The 24,549-nt window shown below is 43.7% G+C and overlaps 1 protein-coding gene across 4 annotated transcripts in view; it reads right to left on the reverse strand.

Moving 5' to 3' along the window:
- Window positions 1–24,549, reverse strand: part of SUFU (SUFU negative regulator of hedgehog signaling) — a 94,848-nt gene that overhangs the window by 57,082 nt on the left and 13,217 nt on the right. For all 4 annotated transcript variants that reach the window (XM_071563216.1, XM_071563215.1, XM_071563213.1 and 1 more), the window contains exon 3: window positions 11,979–12,115. In XM_071563216.1, the coding sequence (XP_071419317.1) occupies window positions 11,979–12,115 (137 nt within the window). The remainder of the gene's footprint in view (window positions 1–11,978; window positions 12,116–24,549) is intronic.

Here is a 24,549-nt window from a genome sequence, read left to right on the forward strand (position 1 = left end):
GGGACACACACGAGCACCCTAAGCTTCTACAGTCACTTGTGATCTTTCCCTAGATATGTGTCTACAACAGTCCTGAGAAGGAAAGACAGTATCTGCCTCTGAAGAACCCAAAGGACATGCAAGCAACTTCTTTTAATAGCCCTTTTAGCAAAAATTACTCCAGAAAGGGCAAGAAAGGGGAGCTGGTCTGTGAGAAAACATCCACAAAGTTATCACATCAATAACCCCTTCAGCAGAGTTCTAATTACCCAGGCATCAGTTCTGGGGCTTGTAATGGACAAGAGGGCAGAGGTCTTTGAGAGAGCACTGTGCCATTTTTCTCAGTGGTTGATTATTTTCCCTCAAGTTTTCAGGAATTTAAAGCTTGCACAGGCCAAATTTTTGTTTTACTTTGGCAAAGCAGGGGGCTGAAGGGCAGGAAAGAGAGGAACTTTGCATTCACACATACTTGCAGAAAACAGTCACACATTGAGCTCTACCTACCAATTACAGTAGCATAGAGAGAAATACACTTAGTCCGAGTTGTAATTCTGGTTCAAATGCAGCCTATTTATGGTGCAACTTTTGAAATGCCCTCCCAAGTGTTCTGAGAAGACTCCTTTAAACCCCTAATTTTAAATCAAAAAGAACAAGAGTCCACTTTTCTCAGGCTCTGGGCTGCCTGCAGCCTCTGAATATACTCTCCCAGTTTCCCTTCCCCACCAAGAACAAAATGCTTCCCCTGCTGTGCCCATTTGCTGCCTCCTGGCTGAGCAGGCTGCTGCAAAGGATCTTTGCATCTGAGGCTCTCAGAAGACAGTCTGTAATGAGCTCTGCACATTGCCACTCTCACAGGCAGAGTGGGTTAGTCAGAAAGCACAGTTTGAGCACCACTTGCTGCACAGATCAATAGAATGTGTAAGAAGGCAGATATGTAACAGTGAACCCAACTTCCAGCTCAGTCCACTCTTCCCTGCAGTTTCATCTAACGTGGGCTTGGCAGCTGTCAAGGGAAAACAGTCCTTTTCAGGCTACTCAGTTCATGTAACCTTGAAACTCTTCCCTGTGCATCCCAAACAATCGCACACAGGCAGTGAGAGAGGATGCTCCTGCCGCTGCAGAACAATCCCTCTGTGTTGTGGCTTTCAGCTCCTCCATAGGAGGAGACAACACTGTTCTCTGTAGAAGCTTTTAACTACTGAAGTGGCTGCTTCCGTTTCCCAGGAAAGGCTGGGTTGGACAAAGACCTCATATGTAAGAGGCCAAAGGACCTCACACCAGCAGGAGAGCGAGTTTTCTGCCCTCCCCACACTGTTTCCTTTGTCCTGCATTCCTCCTTCAGTACAGGGGATAGAGCCTTTGTCCGAGGCTGGGCTGACCACGTGCAGCTTCTCCCCTGTTTTCTTATCCCAGGATTAAGAGATGATCTTCATAAACAGTGCTTGCTTGTCTCCAACATGTGGACTCCTCCTCACCCTCCTGCAGTAGGAAGGGCCCATGTAGGATGGAGAAAAGGCTTCCTAGAGAGAGCTCAGCTCCCCTCTGTTTTGGGCAGAAAGCAACGACAAGATCAGTGCTGCTCTTGACCCACAGCCACTCCAGATGAACACCTGCGAAGGGTGTCCCTCTGCCACTGCAGCAGCCCTGCAGAGAGATGTGTCACGGCATTCTCGGGGGCGCTGTGCCAACTTCTTTCCTCCCTCTCCCAGTAGCAGCTCAGGTGCAATATGAAAGCTGAAACAACTTGCACAGAGTTAAAAGCCTTGTTGCTCTGTTCATCCCTGACATTTGGGAGCAGAATCAGGGCATGTGGACTGATGCAAAACACAGAGAGACAAGACGGATTTCCCAACCCCTCTTTTTTTCCCCTTTCTTTTTTTTTTAATAAATGAACTGAATGAATTGTACTGAACAGCTGAAAAACAACCAGCCAAGTTCAGTTCCCAGGCAGGAACAGGACAGGAGCTGACAGAATTAAAAGGGACAGCATCAGTTGAAATCCAGCCAACTCAAACTGGGCCTAAACCTACTTTATCTAAATTGCAGTAACAGTTACAAACAAGCCTTCTCTTTCAGGCTGTACTGAGATCCCTCACTTACTGCCTAGAAATACTATGCAATCAGTAAAGCAGTCTGGGGAAGACAGCTTTCCTTCTATTTCAACAAAGTCTTTTTTAAGGAACAAAGACTTTCTGTGCCTCTGCTCCTGGCATAAAGTCTCTCCATGTCTCTGCTCCTGGCACAAGGTCTCTCATGCCTTAGTGTCAGCCTACCCTTTGAGGCTGGAGAAGGTCACAGACCTGTTCCCAGCCAAAATCTAGAAGTTGGAGAGAAAAACAGCAGCTTCCACAGCAAAGCACAGGAAGTAACCTGCCTGACCCATGAGTCCACACATACTGCAGGAGAGAAAAAAAGCCCAAACTTCAGGAGATTAGGGAGGCAGAGAAGAAAAGGCTTTAATTTATATTATATAGACAGCTCACTGACAGCACTCATCGTCCAAGTCAAATGAGAGTACAGATGTTCTTGGAAGCTCCTGGGTTTCCAGTCATACTTTCCTACTGCTGCACTTCTGACTGGGGGGAAGCTTGGAGGAACACAGCCCAGGTTCACACCACCAGTGCTAATGAAGCAAAAGGCAATGTCACACAGCAGTGGTGCTGGTCCCTTCCTCTCATGTTCCCAAGAAAGTATCCTGCACTTTTTAAACCTGGCCATAGGGCTGCAGGGGCTTTTTTATTACTGCAGAAAAAGAAATTTTGTGGAGAAGACATTTTTCAGTGTGGCACAAGGGCCCAGCAAGTCCCAAATAAAGGCCACGGAGATGCCACTCATCAAAAGCAGCAACACATTGATGCCTAAGGATGTGATTTAATGCAATTTTAGAAAGGTTTTAGAATCATAGAGTCTTTGCTGAGTTGCCCTGATCTTAAGTCTGAATATTAAAGTGTCTTTCCCACCAGCTAGCAGGCTTTGTCAAGGCCGAGCTGTTTTTCAGCAGACACCTGCAAGATAACAGAAGACAAACAACAGAAGAAGGCCTAACTGCACCTCCCATCATGAAGGGGGTAGATTGGCAGGACTTTTTGGTGGGCATTAGAGAGAAAGGGAAACTTCTGACTGGATGTCCGTGAGGGGTATAAAACCCTGTGACTTCCTGACCATAGGGTCAGACCTGGGGTCAAACCCCCCTGGGTTTGATTGTGGAAGGTCCTTCAAATAAAACCCTCTATCTTTCTCCATTAACTTGTCTGCAGTGTGTCTCTGTTCACAGGGGTACGCAATCTACAGGCATCAACATAAACAACTACTACGTCATCCCATCAGGGGCTGATGAAGTGACAGTGCTCAGAGGCACAGGACAGAACTGAGTCCGGCACTGGGGGACCGCCAGCACTGCAAAGGGGCAGCACCCTGCTCCTTCCAAACATGAAGAGAAGTGAAGTCAATATAATCAGCCAAAATCTAAGGCCCTGCATAAATCCACTTATGCTGCCAGGAAGAAGAGCGGCACACCACCCACGTGGTGGCATAACCACATTCAGCAGCATTCACAGCTGTGTTCCTGCTCTGTGCCCTCAGCTAGTTTACCACCCACATCTGAAACCACTCTGACCAAAAGAGGACTCACAGAGTGGAAGGACAAGCCACCAGGTGTGTGCAGTTCACAGCCTGGGAAGCCTCAGCCACAGCCAGAGCCACTGCAAAGTTTCTCTCTAACGACTGCCAAAAGCCTGTGCCTCAGCACCCACCATGAAAACAGAGCTGGGTTTTTCCCTTCCTCACAAGTGAGGATAAAAGCACTGGACTATGAAGGTCCCAAAATAACAGTCATATGAACTTTCCAATAATATTAACTCTGCAAGCCCACAGAGAGGAGCTGAATCAATTTGATCTAGGGAACTCAGAAGCACCTCTACATGCTGACCCGGGCACCAGTTTCACTGTCACCAGTGCCAAAATCTGTCCTTTTCCAATTAAAAGGCTTCTTCCACTGAGGAGCTTGGGTACTGCAGACAGGCAATACTGCCACACTTTGTCCTTACAGAACCCCTGCTAATGGTTAGCAAGACCTTCTTAACTTCAAAAGCAGGTGCTGGAAATTTAAAGTTTCTTTGAGAAGGGGAAAAGAAGAGCTATGTTAATGCCTTTCAATGAGTTCTGCTGGAGCATATCCAGAGTAGTCACAGAAAAAAGGAACATGGATTAGAGAAAAAAGTTTGATGCCAAAGAGTAAACATTGAGAAGGTTTCTTAAGACTTGCTGTGTCAGGAAAGTGGGTAGGACAGGAGCTGCCCCATTCTTCAACAGCCCTCAAAGAAAAACACAAAAAAAGCCACACCACAACACTACTATTGCTCCTCTGAGAGCTCAGGTACCCAGTCAAGTTAGCACTGGCTCAAACTGCAAGTGCAGGCTGAGGTGGGTGTGAAACTGTTCGCTCTGGTGCTGCAGGAAGGGTTTCCTGCATCCGGCACTGCCTGGTGTGCCAGCTGATGGGGGCACTCACACAAGGAGAGCAAATTGCCACAGCAGGATGAGCCCCATCTGGCAGGACATGCAACAGGCAGCCGACATCCAGCTTTGGGCAGGGCAGGGGAGGGCAATCACGCAGTGCCAGCAGGCAAGTTTGAACTCTTGAGCATCCTGAGCAGTAACAGCAACAAGATGGTAAGAGTAAATCTAGTCCCAGCGTCAGTGTTTTCCCTGCACATCCCTGCCACAGTATTTATAAAGAAGACGCATTTATGTGCTTACAGAATGTTTTCTCTTAGAGTCATCCTTCTCACAAAAAAAACCCCAAAACGTTTTCCAAGAGGTCTCCTCAGTGTTGTCTGATTGACAGCTTTGCAGACAGATACTTCTCTGTATAAGATTTATTTGTGACCTAGAGTGGGGAGTAAAAAGGGCCAGGTCCATCTGCAACCAGCACTTTGCCACAATGCTTTTCAAGACAATTTACAAGAGTTACATTTGGTAGTTCCCTAGAGCCGCCAGCCAGCTCTGGAGAAAGCCAGTGACAGGTTAGAGACCAAAGCACAAGCCTGATAGCTGCCTGTCATGCCCAGCACATCAGCCAGCCACTCTGCACACCAACAACAGGTTTGTTTTATCAGCCAGCACATCATGTGGTACCAGTCACAGCACGTATGTCCCAGCTGGAAGCGAGGGGATGTGACAAGGCTGGCTTAGATGGGAGGAGGGATGGGAAGTACTGGGGAGATGGGATCACAGGCAGCACTTTGAGGAGGAGGGGATTTATTGCAGCAGTGCAGGACACAGAGGGGCTATTGCACAAAGGTGCAGAGGAAGACCAGGCTTGATGTGAGCTGCGGCTCACAGAACAGTTTGTTTTATGGGAAACATCTAAGCGGAATTAGGCTAAAACCCAACTAATTTCTCATGGACCACTGAATAACTATCAGATGATGAGAGCTTTTGGCCATGACAAACTTGGGTTAAATTGGAACCAGTGACTTAATGTTTCCAAACTCCTTTGCAGAATAAAGGCACGCAGCCTGCACACTTGTTTGAGTCCTGTTCACCTACGGCAATTTACTGTGGTACAGTTTCAGTGTTTGTGCAGTGGAATTCACTACACAACAGGATCTGTTGAAACGACATTGATGCTGATTTATACTTCTTTGTAGAGTTAAAAAATGCAGTTAATCCCCTCCCATTTTTAATCTAAAATCCTGGAATACTACAGAGGAGACAGGGCCAGCTCTGCACTGGAAATGGGTCAATATTACAAACAGATGATAGAAAAAAAATATATATTTTACAGATCCATAGCAACCAGAAGAGAGTAATAAATTAGCCTGGGGTTGAGGAAAAAAAGATAAAGGCACAGTCAGGGAAAAATATATATGAATTACGAGGAGATTTTATTTGGCTTTAGTCATCCTACTGGGAAGAAATAAACACTGTTTTACAAACAAGCTAGACAAGCTTCATTTGTATTCAAGAAGGCAAGGAGTTTGTTTTGGTTTTGGGGTTTGGTTGGGTTTCTTTTTCCTTTTTACACACAGCAATTGGCCTGTGTCAAGAATATTTGAAAACATGTTGGCAAAGAAAGAGTCACTGATGCTATTACACTGAAGCTTTCTGGACTCAAGATCTGAAGATGAGGTCTGGTGGTTATGACAGGGCAGCAGGTGTCAAGGTATCTGTTGGCTTAATTGCTGCAGGTCTGTGACCCCGGTCAAAACACTTAATCCCACTGAGCCCCATTTCCAGCATAAAAGTTACAGGGCCTGTCAAACACAAAGTGGCTCCGTGGCTCAGACTGAGCTGACTCGACTCAGATGAAAAGGGCTGAGTAAGAAGAGTGCATCTACACCTGCAGTCCTTACAACTTCTGTAACGACCCTTGTTTAAGAAAAGGGGGGAAACTGCAGCATACAGAGATGGCATAACAGCCCCAAGCTGATGGACTGGGATTTCAAGCACAGGGGCAGGAACAGTGACTGTGTTTCCTATCCCCAGAAGGCAAATGAAAAATGTATTCCTTTACTTATTACTTTGTTCCTTACAGCAGCCCTTTACATATTTGAAGACTGTTCTCACACCTTCCTTCTGTCTTCTCTTCCCTAGACTAAACAAACGTAACTCTTTTGATAATTCCTCCACAGATTGTATTTTCTAGGCCTTTGGATCATTCTTACTGCTCTCCTCCAGTCTCTCTCCAACTGGGATCCATCTGACCAGAAGCCTTTCACCCAAAATGAGATACAGTGCTTGCTCCCCCTCTCCCTTGCAGCGTAGGAGCCTTTCATATGCAATACACAGAACACTCCTATTTGTACATCAGAATAATTTCATCTCTATCTCTCAGTGTGAAGAGGATGTTGGTTTAGATATAGCCTATTGGTGATAGTAACTGAATAGTTTTCCTCTCCTTTCAGAACTGCTGCTTTTCCCCAACTGATGTCTCTGGATTATTTCCATGTCAGGACAGGACTCGGCACCCGTTTCACCTCCCTGCCCTTACTGCACATCGGTACTTCAGACTGTCTCTGCAGGCTGTTGGAATTCAGGTTGTCCTGAATTCCAGCCCTCTGTGCCACAGTGCTTTGCTGTGTCTGCAGATTTCATCAGGCCACTCTGCATTTCATCATCCTGGTCAATACCAAATTGCATGAGCTCTAGGACAGATTTTAGAGGAATCCAAACTCTACACATCTTTTGTGGTTGACAACTACACATTGACAATTACTCAGAGTCTAAATATCCAACCAGTACTGCATCCCTCTTCTTTACCTTTTATCAAGATCACATTTCCTCAGCTCGCTCCCATACTTGTTAGAAGGGACAATTTAAAAAAATCCCACTAGTATCAAGGTAACCAACACTCCCTACTTCCCATGGTGCCTGGTACTTTGTCACAAATAATTTGTTCTGATTTTGTCTTGATAAATCCATGCTGGAACATCCATTATTCTCTGCATGCCTTCTAGAAGGTTTTTTTTTTAATTAGCAGTTTCTTAAGACCTGAAGTCTGATAGACCAATTAGAAACCTCATTTTTTTTATTTTGAAGGTTTGTTCTTGTTTTTTTTTTCTTTTTTTCTGAGATGTGGGGGTGAAGAACAGCACTTGCCATTTTCCAGTCTCCTGTAATGCCCTTGGAAACAATCTAAATTTACCTTAGAGAAAAAAATATGCATATTTTAATTTGAGGAAAACACAAACCCTAGTCTCTATAGTGAGCAACCAATGTAATACTGCAGTATGCAAAGAGTTAAGCTCTGGATAAGCTTTCTGTAGGAAGAGCATTTCTTCCTTTTCATTGGAATTGAAGTATAAATTTGTTCTACCATGAGATATTCCCATTATACCCATGAACCATGACAAGGTAAGGTCATGGAATTGTGCAAAGTTTCATTTTCAAGGTTTGAAGGTTTGGGGTTTTTTAAAACTAAAAATAACAGAGTTGGAATTCGTGGTCATGGTCAAACAGTGATAAAATTAAGAACAGATAAAGCCACAAATAAAACTTTTTGAGACTTGCAAGCTTGGTTTTGTTGAAGGAGGGTAAGCAGCGCCCTTTAATCAAAAGCACAAAGCATCAAATGCTTGTTACAGTGAACAGAGAAGCCAAGGCTCAAAGGGGTCTGAAATTCAATGCAAAAGACTGGTTTTCTAAAGCACAGCCACAGCGCAGGAGAGAGACAAAGGAATGCAACATTCATTTGCCTGGAAGTGTTTGTTACAAAAACACATCACTTGCAATGAGACATGATTTGCAAGTGCAATACACAGGAATAATATTTAGGACAGCAACAGCTGCTAGATGAGTATTCAACTCAGTAATCACCAACTGAAAATGCTCAGGCTCAGGAGGACTATACACCTTACTCTCCTCCAACTTCAACTGGACTCAGCAAAGCACCTCTGTGATAACTAAAATGTTGGCTTTTATCAAGAGATAAGAATTTAGCTCTTAGCATAGCTTTCAGAGTGAACAATCTTATGACATGTCGAAGTACTTGAAAGCCTGTCCAAAAAGTTTCTGCTGGTTTTATTATTTTTCTTCCTTCTTGTTCAGGGTGGATTCATAAGTATTACTTAAGTTCTTTTGGTTCACCAAATGGCTTTAAGACTACTTTGGAGTATTAAAGAGACTCCACAGATTTTTTTTTAACAACTGAAGAGGACAACATTAAGGCAGATACACCAGAGTCAGACAATGCTTATCAGTGTTGCATTTGACAAAGGCTTAAAGTGGTACAGTCAGAAAGAACCTGAGCAAAAATAGACCTTTCATCACGTAAAACAAAGCTGTCATGCCACAGCCTGCCTAGTGCCCAGGGGGGTTCAGAAGAGCCAGCCCTTCAATCACAGTTTTAAAGTTTTAACATCTGACCAGAGAAGTCTTGAAAAAAAGAAAGGAAAAAAGATGACTGAGAATGTCAAACTGAGGAAAATCCTTTTGGGCAGAACCCCCCCCCCAGCAGCACTGCTGAGGACTAGGTGTGGAGTGATGCAAGGAAGAACATGGGGAATGCTCTGGAGACTGCCAAGAGGACACAGCTCATGGGAGTAAAGCAAACCAAAGTAGGGCACGTCAGTTGTAGCAGAAGGACTGGGGACTCTGCAGAGCAGAGGAGTGAGAGTGCTTTGACTAAATCGGAAACTTATTGCATCTAATTGTGGTCAACTGGTACTGTCCTGAGAAATCAAGAAGAAACATGATAGAGTATGCCCCATTACAAGTTGTACTTTTAAATGCATCGTCTTATCAGGATTAACCTGATGTCTTTAGAAGATTTTAGTCTGAGAAAGTTTTTATTCAATAGAGACGTAGGATAATCAAATTTGTCCTGAAATAAAACTAGAGTTTGTTCACTTGTTGCAACAGCACACAGGTTTCTTTTATATGAGGCAAGGAATGCTTGGTAACACTGGGTGACAGCACACAGCTGTTTGCTGAAGGGCACGAAGCAGTACAGAAAAAAACCTCCAAAATCCAACTCTTCTGTAGTATTTCAAGGGGCCTCTCCAGGTCTTTCATCCAGCCTCCCTATTTGAAGGGTAGACATCACCAGTGCTAGATCAGGGCCAGCTTAGCTTTGCTGAACCAAGTCCTGAACCTTTATGGAAATGGAGATCCAGCACCCCTCTTATAAACCATTTCCTGTCCTTTGCCACTCTCCTTTCACACTTGTCCCTGAAGCACTTCCAGGGCCTCCCACACTGCAATTCAGAGCTGTAGCCCCTTGATATATTATCTAGGGCTTGACCCCACAATCTTGTAACTACTCTCCTCATAGCTGTAGGCTCCAGTTAGATCACCCTCTGCCTTCTCTTCCCAGGCTAAAGCGATCCTGCTCCCTCCAGCTCTCCTCACAGCTCACACGCCCCAGGACTACCTCCAGGTTTTCAGTATCTCTTAAACTGGGAGGCCCAAACCAGAAGACAGTATTTTAAGTGCCATGCCAAATAGGTAACAACTTCCCCCAGTCTGCTGCTCATGCTTTTCCTAAGGTAACAACCCAGCCTGTGGTTTGCCCATTGTTTGATGAGTGTAGTGTTGGCTCATACTCCATTTCATAGTCAAAGAAAGAAGTCAATTTATGATTCACAGACTGTTGCTTTTCATAATGCAAACTGAGAGCTAAAGACCCAGAGGCTAGAATCCATTAGCATGTATTTGAGCAGTGCCTTTAAAGAGTCATGGTGGATAGAAAGTCAAAACCAGCATGGATAAGCAGAGGGTATTACTGAAGGGCCTTAAAAGTTCATGTTAGATTGATATGCATAGGCACAACCACTTTTTTCAAAAACAGTTCTTTGGCTTTGAGGTCAAAAAGACAGGACTGCATTAGTGCAGGAACCCAACAAGGGAAGTTGCAGCCCTGAGTGCGAGCTTAGTCACCAAAAAGTTTGCCCTAAAATACCCTACCAAATCCTGTTTCACTCTGCAGACCTTCTCTCACCAATGAAAAGAGAGAGACAGACAAGCAGCCTGCAATAGAAAGGCTGTTTAATGGGTGAATAGAAGGCACTGGAACTACTCTATTAGACAGACAGTTATGAGAACTTACTCTGGACCAGAAAATTTAAAAGCCTCCAAATGAGGCCTTATAAGTAGGGTAAGTTAACATGTAACCTGTGTATTATTTTATATCTAAGAGGGAGACTTTAGACTCAGATGTTTCCTTCACTCTGTAATCATTGCACAGAAAATGTGAGTATGAATTCATTGCTGCATGGTCAGTATCAAAGAGCTACTGTATAATACAATTTAGGTAGGATGGGAACCTCCAATGATGGCAAAAATAATGACAGTCACATGGATTTAGATGCCTAACAGCAGCAGAAACCAAGACAGAAAGGTGAGCCAAATTTTGGATGGCAGCTGGGGAAGAAAGCTACACAGCAAAGGTTACAAAAAGACAAGCAATAATCTGTGCTGGCACTGGTCTCTGTCAGTGAATACTTAGAATAATAATACCCCACAAGAGTTGCCACTGACATAGAGATTTGTCACAGAGGTTAGCAGAGCAATCTCATTTTTATCCAGACCTTTTCCCTTTGGGAGTCGCCAGCTGACTGATAACCAGCAACAGAACCAGAAGTTACTGAGCAATTCATTAACTAGTAGAGCAGGTACCAAATGTTATAAATTCAATAATCATTGATATAGAAGGTACTTTACCTGTAAAGGACCTCAAACTAAGTTAAAAATGTTCTTCAAATATTTTCATTCAGATCTTGTGATGCTCTAAAGTGCCTTTCAAGTACATTCCACAGGTAAGTATGTAAGCTAACACTGGTACTAACATTCAAACTACTGATATAAACCAAACCCCGAAAGAACAGAGACAGGGTGGTTTGCAGGCACCCTGGTTTCCAGTTTTCTGCAAGCCTCCATCCATGTTAATGATTCACAGTTGTTAATTCCTTGGCTCTCCCAGCCTTAGCATCCCTTATGATTTTTATATTTTCACATCAAAAGCTTCGTGTTTACATACATTGCTATTTTACATCTCAACTGCAGGAACCATTGGAAGAGATTTACAGCTTACATACATGAGATGCAGTTTACATCTCAACTGCAGGGACCATTGAAAATGATTTGCTTGTGAAGGAGCTGCAATGTTTTTGCAAGTTACACCCCTTCTTCTGAGAAGTGAGGCTTTATCAGATGGCTGCTTCTCAGCCATTCAGGAAAAGCAAATGTGGTTTTCTTTCTGAGAGAAGATGAATCCAACTATGCAGGAAAGAAACAAAGAGTCACTGGGCAGGCTTCCTAAAGTTACTGACTGTTCTGCACCTTCAGCTTTTCAGTACTTGGGATTTGCAGTTACTGGACCAGCAGTTGGTTTTGCCCCACTAAGCTGGGCTGAGGGAATGAACACACTCTTTTTGGTTCCCACACAAACACAGTTCTTAAGATTTGATTGGGAGTTGATGAGAAAAGTGTCACTCCGTGTACCAGATGTGCCCCTGCAGCACCAGAGCAGGAAAAGGTGAGGCCCCCCGTCGTGGTACCTGACTGGAAGACGTATCTGGCCAGGCCTTGCATCAGCTCTGCTGGCCACGTGGGCGGCGCCGATTCCCCCGTTTCCCTCTTCAGCCGAAATGTCAGCTCAAATCCAAACCCACTTGGTCCATCTGTCCCTGTAAACCTGGAGGGAATGAAAAATAAAAAGTCACAACATACTTCTTGTAACCAGAGCAGGCTTTAAGATTAGGACCACGGAAAAAGGATGAGTGTTCTCCTCACAGAAAAGATAATTTTAGAACTTCTCTTTCAGCCTGCTCTGGCTTGAGTGGCATGGAATGGTTAGATTAGCTGATGTAAAACAATTTCAAAGATAACTACCAGAGTAGTGTTTTCAGTCAGAATAATGCAGCCTTGGAACCATGACTTCTTTCCTGGGACTGGTGGGATTTTCAGCAATCTGAATTTGTTTTAAAACATCAGTGTAAGTTTTGCACTGATAGCTAAATGGGAACACCAAAGACAGTGCATAACAGGAAATAATGATATTCCATCCTTGTGAATTCAAAATTCTATGCATTGAGAAGTGGGATGCATCTGAAATACTGGGTAGAAGGTTTCTGGGTTGAAACAGCTGAATATTCTGATGTACAACACACACTTTCTACATTGCACATGGTCAGCAGGGGAGGGGGAAACAAGGAGATGCAATCAGAAAGTTAATAACCTCTCCCACAATGCATTAATACCTGTTTTGCTCCAGTATGTGCCTGCACAGTCTCTTTGTATATCTAAGGAGGGTAACAGTGGAAAAGCATTGAATGTGACAATTACTGTTCAAGAAGCAGCAGTGTGGCCACTTTCCCATCAGACAGAGATAGGTGTCAATTTGTTTGGTTTAGTCAGATGGGGTCTCATCACAAAGTGAGAGCTTATGGCATACCCAGCCAGCCAGGGAGAGGAATCTGGATGTGCAGTGAATCCCAAGCTCTGCAATCGAGCAGCTCTAACAAACAGATTGGGACAGAACAGTGGCAGCCTCACAAATGCAGAGTTGTACTTTGTACACCCAAGAACTCCCACAGTATTTTATCAGCTTCATGTATCGGTTTGCAAAGGAAAAATAGAAATACTTCTTAAACAGAAACAAAAACACTTAGAAGTGGATAATTTTCAAGCATTGATTTCAGGAAAAATCATAAACCAGAAACTGAAACACATTATGAACGGGTCGATTTTAAGAAAGATCAAAGTTAACAAAAAGCCTTCAAGTGGATCTTTCAAAGTTACATTTTTTGGAAAGTAAGATGGTTCCCTATTGAATTTCCTCCTTTCAAGGCATGTTCTGAAACAACAACACAGCTTTACTTCTAATATGCAACGAGCTAGAGTTTAGTGAGGGTTTCCTGAACATCTTGGACTCTCCTTCTCAAAAATAACCATGTAAAAGGACCACACATTCCCTATATTGATGTGTATGAACGTTACTGAGTAACAGAAGTGTTCAGGTGAATATCCATCAAAGCAACAGTTAGGAGGAACATTGGTGGTCAGCAATGTATCAGTAGTTGCAATTGTTACATCATTTTGTTCATATGGTGGTGAAAGTGTCTCTGAAACAGAGAAGAATTCCTAAATAGGATAAAAGATAAGGAAACAAGCATTAAGTTACTTCTCTTCTAGGATTTTAAGCAATTCCTGAAGAATAAATATGTATCTTTCAAAGGACACTCAGACTATACAGGAGCACCAGCATATAATGCTTACAATTTTCAAATTCTTAAATGAATAGTTAAATATTAGAAAAATCTTATTTGCACATAGGATTTAAAGATTAGATTTAAAATGTTTTTGAATAGTTAATGGTCACAGGTTGCAGAAAATACACAACTTTGTTACAGGGACAATTTAAATACGTGCAATTCACTTACACTGTGCAGCTGTTCTGAAGTAACAGTCTATAAAGTCAAAGCCTTTGATCTGTTTAATTTTAGCTTAATAATCTGGTTTGAGGAAATTGTGACATGTGGCTTTAAAAACTTGCAATAATTTTGGTAATTTCTTATGTTTAGTTTAGACAAGTCTTTCATAGGATATTAATATTTAGAATGTAATTGGGATAGTAATGTTCAGTTAGTATTTTTGCCAAAGCTTTTGCTTTTATTCTTCAAAACAGTCTTGTATTTGATAGTAAGTTGAATGTAGTTTCAACCACTGCCATGAAATTTCTGGCACTGAACAATGGACCATAATCCAGTATCCGAACTCCTGGCTAAGGTGAGGAGGAGGAGGATGTACCTGAGAATGGAGGCAACACGAGCTCCAGGAACTACATAACCCATACCCTTGCCACATGTTTCTGACCCTTGGTCTAACAAAACCCAGAGAAGTATGCAGCAGCCAAGGCATGCTGCTCGGCTTCTCTTATGAAAGTCCTTTTCACTGGAGTGCAAGTGCTTACACTAACCCCAGCTCCTATATTTGTCAGGGTAAGGATGGATCAGTCTCCTGTCGGAAAGGCAAGTATCAGTCACAGCCACTAAATGCAGTGGAAAAGATTTTGACCAGTTAGAAGCCCAAGATCTCCAGAAACACGTCAATGAAAGACAGAGCAAAAGGCTTATCCCTCACAAGGACAAAAAGACTCCTCCCTCTATATTCCATGTGGAAACACTGGAATCTCATGGCAGCCTCTTCCTTGCAGAGTATGTCTCCACTGCTTGAGAATTAACTGGACAAAAATCCAACCTCACCTTGCAGGCTCATATATGTTCAAATTCATGCTTCTTCCCACAAGTTTAAAACTTCCCCCAAACTACCACAAAACTCCTAGAAAAGTCAATTACCTTCAGCCAGCAACAGTCAATGAACAACCTAAAAAAACCAAACAGTAATTCCAGAAGACTGAACAAGCCTAATTTTCACAAAAAAATGGATAGAGAGGTGAGGATAACCCAGAGATGGAAGCCATGACCTTTTCCAGTTATCTCCCCAAGTTCACTGCTACCTGTAGCAGTTCCAACTTGCCCCCTTTCACAGGCAGTGAGGAAACCACAGCAGGTCAGTCTGACCTGACTCCTGTGCCAGCTGCAGAGGCAACACACTTTGATTACACTTGGTGATGCACAAAAACAAGATTCTGGCACTATTTGGGGTTGGTTTCTCTGCAACCCAGGGATGTGAGGACTGGGATGGTGGTTTTGGGGTGGGTTGTTTTTTTTGTTTGTTTAATGTGAAGGTAACAGATCCAGACTACAGCCAATTTAGAACAAAGGCTGTGGAGCTCTGTTCAGCATCTCAACACTGAAGTGCTTTTCAGGTCATTTCTTCAGCAAAACTATTACAATGCAGCATTCTAAAAGGCCTCAGCTTTACAGCGAGAAGATGCATGCAGGAGAGAAACCTCAAAATTTGTATTTTTGTATCCGTGCATGGCCCCAGCTTCACAAGCTGGAAGCTGCAATACAGCATTAAGTTTCTTTACAAACAGATCTGAATATTTCACATAGTTTTATGTCTTGGTTCTGCTGAATCCTGCAGTTTTGAGTGAAAGTTTCTTCTAAACACTTCTAAAATGCTAAAAAGGAAAAAAAAATTCCCCCCAAAACAAAGATGCTAAGTATAAAGAGTAGCCATGGATCATATTGTGCCTGCCGCTGCTTTGCCCCCACCAACACAAGGACACATCACCTTTCTGGTCAACTAAACTGCAAAACAGCCAGCTAAGTTTGTGCAAAAATAAACACCGATGGAGAAATTCTTGGCTTGCTGCATGGCCACTGGCACACATCAGATAGCTTTATATTATGACTACAGCAGTAATGGAAGGCTCTGGTATCTGCCAAGTCAAATCCAACCCGATATTTAATATTAAAACCTTATTTTGTCACACGAACAAAAATAAACCTTTTGAAAGACAAGGTCATATATTACATGCCATTCTTTGGGTTAAAACTCCCTTTATCTGTTAGCAAATCAGCTCAGCAGAACAAACCACACTGCAGCACTGCACATACGCTGGAGGAGTCTGGCTTGTTCCTTTAATGAGGTAAGAGTTTCACTGATCATGATATTTAGTTCCAGCAAAAGAATCCAAAGAAATAGAGGCCCCTTTATTTACAGAGCCGTGCAGCCGGGCCCCCCGAGCCCCCACCACCCCGCGCTCTGCCAGGCCTCTCCTGAAGCCACACACAGAGAACTGAAAAGCTGCTCCCCTCTGCAGCAGAGTACCCAGGGCGTTTTTCACATCAAATAACCCAGCTTAAGAGGATCAAAAGCCAAAGTAGCCCTTTACTTTAAAAGCAGCTCTGAAAACCAGAGGCTTTTCAGTTTAAATCAAAGCTATTTGCCAAAGCATTTTCTTTCTCACTTTTGCAAGGAAGGAGAGAAGGTTTGCTTCACTGCAGTGCAGATGGCTGTATTTCTGCAATTCTGTTTTTGAAAACTACACAGCTTGGGACAAGGAACAGAGTGTACTAGATGTTTATTTTTTGAAAGTTTAAGAGTATGTGTATATAAATATATTAGATGAACCAATCCCTGAAAATGGGAGTTTAGGTTGGGAAATGCTGGCCCTTCACTGTGATTATTTCAGCCAGGGAACAAGAAGAAAGCGTGTTTGGAGATAGTTCGGACTGCACTTTCAGAAGTCACTGATACACTCTCAGCAGCTCCAGGGAGATAAACCAGGACTATTCTGGGAAGCAAGGGCAGGCTCCCAGTACTCTGGACTGACTTGTCCCAGTTTCAGTTTTGAGGTCCATCACCACTACTTTTGTGGAGCAACTTTAGATGCCTTTTCCTGTAACTCCCTAATTGCATGTCCCTCCATCTTCTACAAAGACAAAGCTTCCTGCTCTGCTGCTGGTGAGCTACTCCAACACCATTTGGAAGGCTGCAGAAATACAGTATCACTACATTTCTAAGCCTGATATCAGGAACAGCTGCTGTTATTTCCATCAGTAAGCACTTTTAATTCTACTCCCCCCAATCCCCGCCTCATCCCCCACCAAAAACCCCAACACAGTAATTGCCAATCCATAGCTTTCAGTACTCCAGACCAGCCTACTAGGACCTCTTAAGAGGTTTGAGAAGCTGGTCAAACCAAGCTGATGGGCAGTATCCACCACTCTGCTTGATGAAACTGAAGTACTTCAGAGCCCAAGGGCGGTCCGGTGGTGTAATAGAGAGCACTCTGGACTCTGAATCCCAAGGACCTGAGTTCGAGTCTCAGTGGGACCGTTCCCTGGCAGTAAAAGCCTCCCTGCCATCCCATCCCGTCAGATCTCAGATGCTCAGCAGGGTCAGTCCCGGTTAGTACTGGGACAGTCCCAAGGACTTCACTGTCACTGTCCAAGCTCGCTCAGCCGTGGCAGATGGACCTCAGGACTTAAATGGTGGGGCCAGTTCTGTGCATGCTGTGCCTCACCTAAAAAATCCACTGCACAGGCTGGAAGGGCACACCCACTTGGGGAGAGCCCTTCCCAAATCTGCCTTTGCCAAGTCTGGCCATACATACATTCATACTTCAGAGCTCAACCCTCAAAAGTGTTTTAAAACTGCAGAGCCAGTACCCATCCCAGAAGAATTTTCTATTAGCTGGCAAAGAGCCTACTATTAGCAACACAGAGCACAGGTGTAACAAAAAGCATCAGGGTACCTAATGACTGATTTCACAGGTCCTCCCTGAGAAAAATCTAGACCGAATTTACTTCCCTTTCACTGCCCACATCTGCTCACAAACAAGCAACACAAAGGGTGGCCTCCTCTCCTCCTCTAAGTTACAGCCACTGAGCTGAACACTTCAGTTTCTCCATCGCCATCAGAAAAGAGCTGATGAGCCCCGAACAATATTATGCACAGTCAGTCTTCTGAATTCAAGCTCCAGGTGCATTACACACTATCTACCCACTAAAAGCAAATGACTCTTAGATTCCAGAGCTTTGGGGGGGGGCAGGGGGAAGGACTCTACCTGGTGCTTCCAGCATCTTGGTTAAGAGGAAACTGTTGTTTTTAGTGCAGCTGTCAAACAGTGTAAAACTCTCATTTGAGACGTCCGACAACATGCTGGGAGGCTCCTGTGAAGCAATTTCATAAGAGAATAGACAGAACAGCCCCTTTATGTAGGAGGCTTAAAAAATATCCAGAAAAGTTATTTCAACCCAAACCTACCTGCTTACTCACATATTCTCCTGAATTGTTTCCTGGCATTTAAAAAAGCATCAATTCACATAAAAACATTTGAGAGAATCAGGGGGTGGTTATCTGGATGTCAGATGGTTATCTTTTCATAGTGCTCAACAGGAAATTCCATGAGCTCTTGCCACCCCAAACTTGCACACACAGTCTTACTGGGCTCCTTTCTAGCTTGATTTAAGAAAAAGCTTCATGCACTAGCAGGGCAAATACAAACAAAAAATGAACATATGCTACAAGATTTCTTGTCAAGTAAAATCAAGGTTGGAAAGCAAGTGACGTCAGTCCGTGGCAGCTGCTGCTTAGAGCGTGCTCTTGCAGTACATCATATCAAATGTGTAAGCCATCAACCAAATGGAAAACTCTTCTAGAAACAGCAAGTTAAATTGTTTTTAGAAATTTATTCCAGCATCTAAATCCAAGCAGATGCAGAGGCACTTGCTCTGCAGTAATTTGGTGGTGGCTTTCTCAGCTTTCTGACATGCTCATTCAGAATCCACTTAGAAAGCTTACACTGAGACAGATCTGAGTAAAATCTGAATATATTTGAGCTGGTCAGTACGAAAATAGAGCTGTGCTTCACCGAGCTACCACTCAGCGAGTGAAGGGCCATTACAGGGCAGAGGGGGAAGAGCAGACAAGTTACAGTTTCACTCACATGTACACAACACAGATTTCAAAGATTTTACTATTCAGCTTCAAAACTCAGACAGTGACAGTCTTGCCCCTGAAGCCTTCAGACTCAGAGCCTAGACTTTGTTTTTACAAAATGGTATCTGCAAATAACAACTGTTGACACAACAGCTAATTGATTTTTCCTCTAAGCCTTCATATTACTGAGTCAAGTCAACCTTATTCCTACCTCTGCAGACACAACTGTCTTACGCAGTGTCACAAGATAGTGATTCAACTCCAGAACAGGACCCAGGACTAATGATCCAGGGAAGTCAGCCCTCTGAGAAAGCATCAACTGGAAAATTTCAGAGGTCCCTTCCAACCCAAGTTGGAAGCTTCATGGCCAAGAACACAGGTATGAACTTTGAATACTGGTATCCTGTATCCAGAACTGAGCTGGCAAGACCCACGGTCGGTAATTCACAACACTTGAGCTAAACTTGTTTTGAGAGCAGTGGTTCCCACACTGAGCTCCTGCCCAGCCATGAGGGAAACAGCTCCTGATCTCTGCTATCTCCAGCCCTGTATGTTAAAGTAAACCACCATCAGTTTTCTGGTCACTTTAATGTGCTGGGCTGCACATTAAGGCAATTTAGCAATTTAGGGGTTGCTTCTTTGAGGTTACTGCTGTCCACATCATGAAAGTAAAGCATCTGGAAGGAGGGCAGGATCATCTTAGCTGCTGGAAGTTAATCCTCTGAGCTATAGTGGCTTGGAAGCACTACTGTCTCATTCTAGAGGGCACCAACCTACAATCACACACATAGGGATAGTGCATGTGGATTAAGTTGGTGCCAAAGGGATCGATCTGCTTCATTACTGAGTGAGGAAACTTCAGATGACTCTTAAAGTGCTAAAACAGCACTTGCACAACCTAAGGCTGAATGTTTTTTGTCTGCTGCAAACTTCTCATCCTCTTCAACAAGTTACTTAGGAATTTGATTATAAATAATGATACTTCAGATGTAAATAATGACACTTCCCTGCTTCAAAGACCAATGTGACATACTCATCATATAGAAAATGCTTATATACTCCATCTATCAAGGTCACAAAAAGTGGGAAATTAACTCCACGTTCTGCACAGCATAGACAGATACTGAACATGGGAAATGACTAAAGCAACAAAATATGAAACAGGACGTTGCACGGCATATGTCACTCCCTACTCCTGCAAAAGATGTTCACATGAGGGCAGTTTACATTTTATTTTCTCTCTTTTATGGTGCATGGATGTAGCTATACCAGTAGGTGATGGTTTACTCTCCCATTACAGTCATAACTTAGTCCTGAGGACTTCACTGTCACTGTCCAAGCTCGCTCAGCCGTGGCAGATGAACCTCAGGACTGAAACGGTGGGGCCAGTTCTGCGCATGCTGAGCCTCACCTAAAATCCACTGTGCAGGCTGGAAGGGCTCACCCACGTGGGGACAGCCCTTCCCAAATCTTCGTTTGCGAAGTTTGGCCATACATACATACATACAGTCATAACTAAAGTGAGAAGACCAAACCACCTCATGATTCCCAAAACAACTTATTAAAAATAAATAAATCTATGTGAAATCAAGTAACTAGAGTACTCTGTGTTTCAGCTCAAGGGCTCACACATTTCTCCATGGAGCCACCATCATGGCTTCCCACCCTATGGCCAGCAGAACCAGCCCCAACCCAGCCCAGGTGTCCCTGAGAAGTTTCTAAACAACCACAACCAGCAGTACAAGTGAGGCTGCACTTCTTGGCAAAGAAAATGCAAACAGTCTCACTGCAATGGCCTGGGGAAGTTCCAGCAGAGTTGCATCATCTTAATACCCACTGAAAGGATCTGGAAAGAAAAGCCACAATAAGGATTTACTATTGCATTCACAGAACAAGGGTCAGGGCACTAATGAAAACAAAACTTACCAAGATCTGTACTTTAACATTTTACTTCAGCTGTCTAATCTGCACCTCAGAACTACTCATCCTTCATTTCTGCAAGGTCCAGCAGAACAGTGGTCTCATTTAGCCTGAGCTGGAGGTGATTCAGCAGACAAAGCACACAGTCACTTCATGACACGGTGCACCAGGGAAGACAATCTTTCACCTGCACATGGATGCTGTTTCCTACTGGACCTGAATCCTCAGCTCTGACACACAGGGAATGGTAATACACCTTCCCATCTTCACCTGAGGGCTCAGCTGCAACCTCACCAGGCAAGAGAACATAAGCAAAGGGCCAGTTTGAGCCAGTGTGGCTGGGAAGGACAGTATTGCTGTGCTTGGTGAGCTGCCAGGAGAAGGGCACCAACTTTCCTTGCAGTGTCTGCTGGCTCCTTCCTAGCTCCTGGTGTGGAAAGTTCTGCAGTTGCTGGGAGGAACCCATTCACATAACAAAAGCAGCTTTCAAAAGCAGTTTGGGAGGGTGGAAAGAATAAGAGAAAAACCCAAAGCCAGAAACTACACTGACAGATAGTTTTTTCCAGCATTGCCTAAACGTCTCAAGCAAGGACCAGGGCTCCAATATAGTTCATAGAATATAAACCCCTGGTGTCTCCCATTACTTTTGTGCTGGCTAAAGAACATAATCTTAAGAAAAATCACGCAAGAAACAACTTTAGCATACCCTTGAGTACATTTTTAAGATACTCATACAATTAAGTTCTCTGCTGTGCAATAAATGAGCTTGAGGCATAAAAGGTATTTAGGAGCTTTTAGGAGCCTGAACACCAACAGATTCCAAGCAGGCTGTAGGCACCACCATTGTTTGACAAAAAGTTGGCAATGTGTGCCTGCAGCCCAGAAAGTCAACTGTGCCCTGGGCTGCATCATAGGAAGTGTGACCAGCAAGTTTAGGGAGGTGATTCTGCCCGTCTGCTCTCCTCTTAGAAGATCCCAGCTGGAGCGCTGCATCCAGCTCTGGGGCTCCCATCCTAAGAAGAAAATGGACTTGTTAGAGAGAGTCCTGATCAGGGCCATGAAGATGCTCAGAGGGCTGGAGACACGCTGAGAGAGTTGGGCCTGGAGAAGAGAAATCTCCAGGGAGACCTTAGAGCATCTTCTAATAACCAAAGGGGCTACAAGAGATCTGGAGAGGGATTTTTGACAAAGCCATGTAGTGACAGCAGAAGGGGGAATGGCTTTAAACTGACAGAGGGTAGATTTAGATTAGATATTTGAAAGACATTCTTTAGTGTGAGGGGGGTGAGACACTGGCACAGGTTGCCCAGAGAAGCTGTGGCTGCCCCATCCTTGGAATTGTTCAAGGCCAGGTTGGATGGGACTTTGAGCAACCTGGTCTAGTGGAAGGTGTCCCTGCCCACAGCAGAGGGGTTGGAGCTAGATAATCTCCAAGGTCCCTTCCAAGCCAAACCATTCTATGATTCTCCGATCCTGGTGGATCTGGAATTCAGTCCCGGATCTTTCACTTCATTAGCTGTGGAAATCAAGACAATACTGCCTTAGCTGAGGAGCTGTTACGTAGTCTCACTTCATTGCAAAGGCTGCAATCAAAAATACATTGAGGAGCACCATGAGTGATCTTAATCAATTTAACAGCTAACGAAAGGCCCATGGAGCTTGTGCTGTAATTCCAGGGAAAAGAAAGCAGCAGACTGCTGGTTAAAGACTCCCAAAAGGGAAACAAAGAGAGCTGCAGTGAAAAGTCTACTATAGATACTTTTTGTGTTTTTTAAATCTGCCTTTAAATGTTACGCTACTCCTGCAAGACTGTCTTTCCTTTCAAGTATTTGAAGCTTCCAGAGGTTGGAATCACAGGCTGATACTTTTGTTCTATAAACACTTGGATTGTGAATGTTACATGAACTGCATTCATTGTAAGACAAAATCCAAAAGGATAAAATAGATCTTTGCCTCTTAAAAATCAAACAAAATAGGAAAGAAAGCTTCATTCCCCACCTTTCTTTCAGTTGTTCCAGACTTATCCCTAAAGATTTTTAATAGTGGCAGAACAGTTTTGCCTCTCAGCCAAACCACCTCAGTTATGAAAATTGCAAAATGGCACAGCTTGTCTTTCAAACAGAAGGAAAGCTGGGAGAGAGATGTCAACTTACACCATATTTTCACTACTGCTTACTTTTTAGTGCAGTAAGCAGAAACACGCTCCTCACATTCCTGACCACTTTGGGAGGAATGACCTGCCCAGTGAAACACAGAGCTCAGCATACAGCTCATCACAGCCACTCTGTTACAGAAAATCCCCCATCTATCTCTGAACACTAAATTCTTTGCTTTTCTGCTTAATGTTACCCTTCTGGGTAAAAAAGAATTCAAGGCCCAGAGACATATTATTTTTGCGTAATAAGGTTATACATATGGATTCAACTTAGCTAGGAAATGTCAACTTAAAGCTTGTCTTCATGAGGAAATTTACTGTAACTAGTCTACCAGTATAATTACATTGCTGTAGTTCTACTGGTAAAATTCCCCTGTTGAGCCTTATTCATAACAACAGCTGCCTTTATGGTTTATTTTCGTCGACTATGCCAAAAAAGGCCCCTGCTTGAGAAAGGCCACAACAATTCACAGGGGAGGAGGGGAAGGAGCTGTGCCAGTGCAACTGGAGCAGTAGAAAGAATAACAGCATAGAAATGGCAGTATTTCTCTATACTATTGAATTAGTTGCTACAAAACAAAATTAAATACTGTAAGAAAACTACACTGTCCATCAGATATCATGGCAGGTAAGGCAAGTGCCAGTTTCACAGCTTTGGTCGAGGCTCCTGAGCCAGACACTGCTCTGCATCCTCTATGTACATCCTTTTGTTCTTGCGTTGTCCCCAGATGCTGCAGTGCATTTCCCAGGAACACACTCCTTCCCCCCAGTCCCTTTCAGGAGTGATGTCTCGCAGCCCAGCAACTGCCCAAGGCCCCTGGACAGAGCACTGACTGTCCTAAACAAATGGGTGTTAAACACCAGCCCCTCTGGTTTACTGTTTGCATCTCAGGGACTAGGGATAGCTGGAAAGCAAAGAACACTCTTTGCAAAAAGGATTTTAAAACAATTGCCCTTCACTTCGGCAGTGCAAGAATGCTGAGCTAGACAAAACAATAAGCCATCTGTGCACCCTGCCCTCCTTCCCTTGTCTCTCTCCCCTGGGCTTAAATCAGAGCTCCCCAAGAATGGCCGAGTCCCCCTTCACCTCCGCCCACCCTGTTTACATCCTGCAAAAAAGCCAGTTTTTTGGCTTTTTTCCCCCTTCTTTTTGTTCTTAAGAGCCCTTGGAAAATCTTCCTTTAAACCTCAGCCCTTTGTCAGGTGGTATCCCATCTACCCAGCTTTGTCAACTGATCAAAAAATGCCTCCCAGCAGCGATCCATTCCTTGTTTACCATCCTTGAAGGCAGAGCGGCACTCAGGAGCCCTAGTCACAGCTTTGTCCAAGGAAGAGAATACCATCTGAATGGGAGACCACCAAGATTTGCAGCCCTCCTTTGTTTGCCTGGTGTCACTGACTATTGGGCCTTGATTCAAAATTGAGATGACAGTAGAGAGGCAGCACAGTTGGGTAATCGCAGTGGAGTTTCTAGTTTAGGAAGGAAACACCAAGAGCTCAAATAGTCAAAATTGGCTACTTTATTACCAGTGGTAATTTGTTGTTACCAATTGTAGTAACTCCCTCTCAAGACACATAACTATGTCAGTACTAGTCAGGAAGGTATGTTCCCAACACTACACCTACTTTGACCGAAAAAATGGGATTAGGAATGAATAACAACATTCAGATCTATCTCTTCAAACATCCATTCTGTT

The sequence above is a fragment of the Pithys albifrons genome, chromosome 9 (genome assembly GCF_047495875.1).
Source record: "Pithys albifrons albifrons isolate INPA30051 chromosome 9, PitAlb_v1, whole genome shotgun sequence".
NCBI lineage: Eukaryota > Metazoa > Chordata > Aves > Passeriformes > Thamnophilidae > Pithys > Pithys albifrons.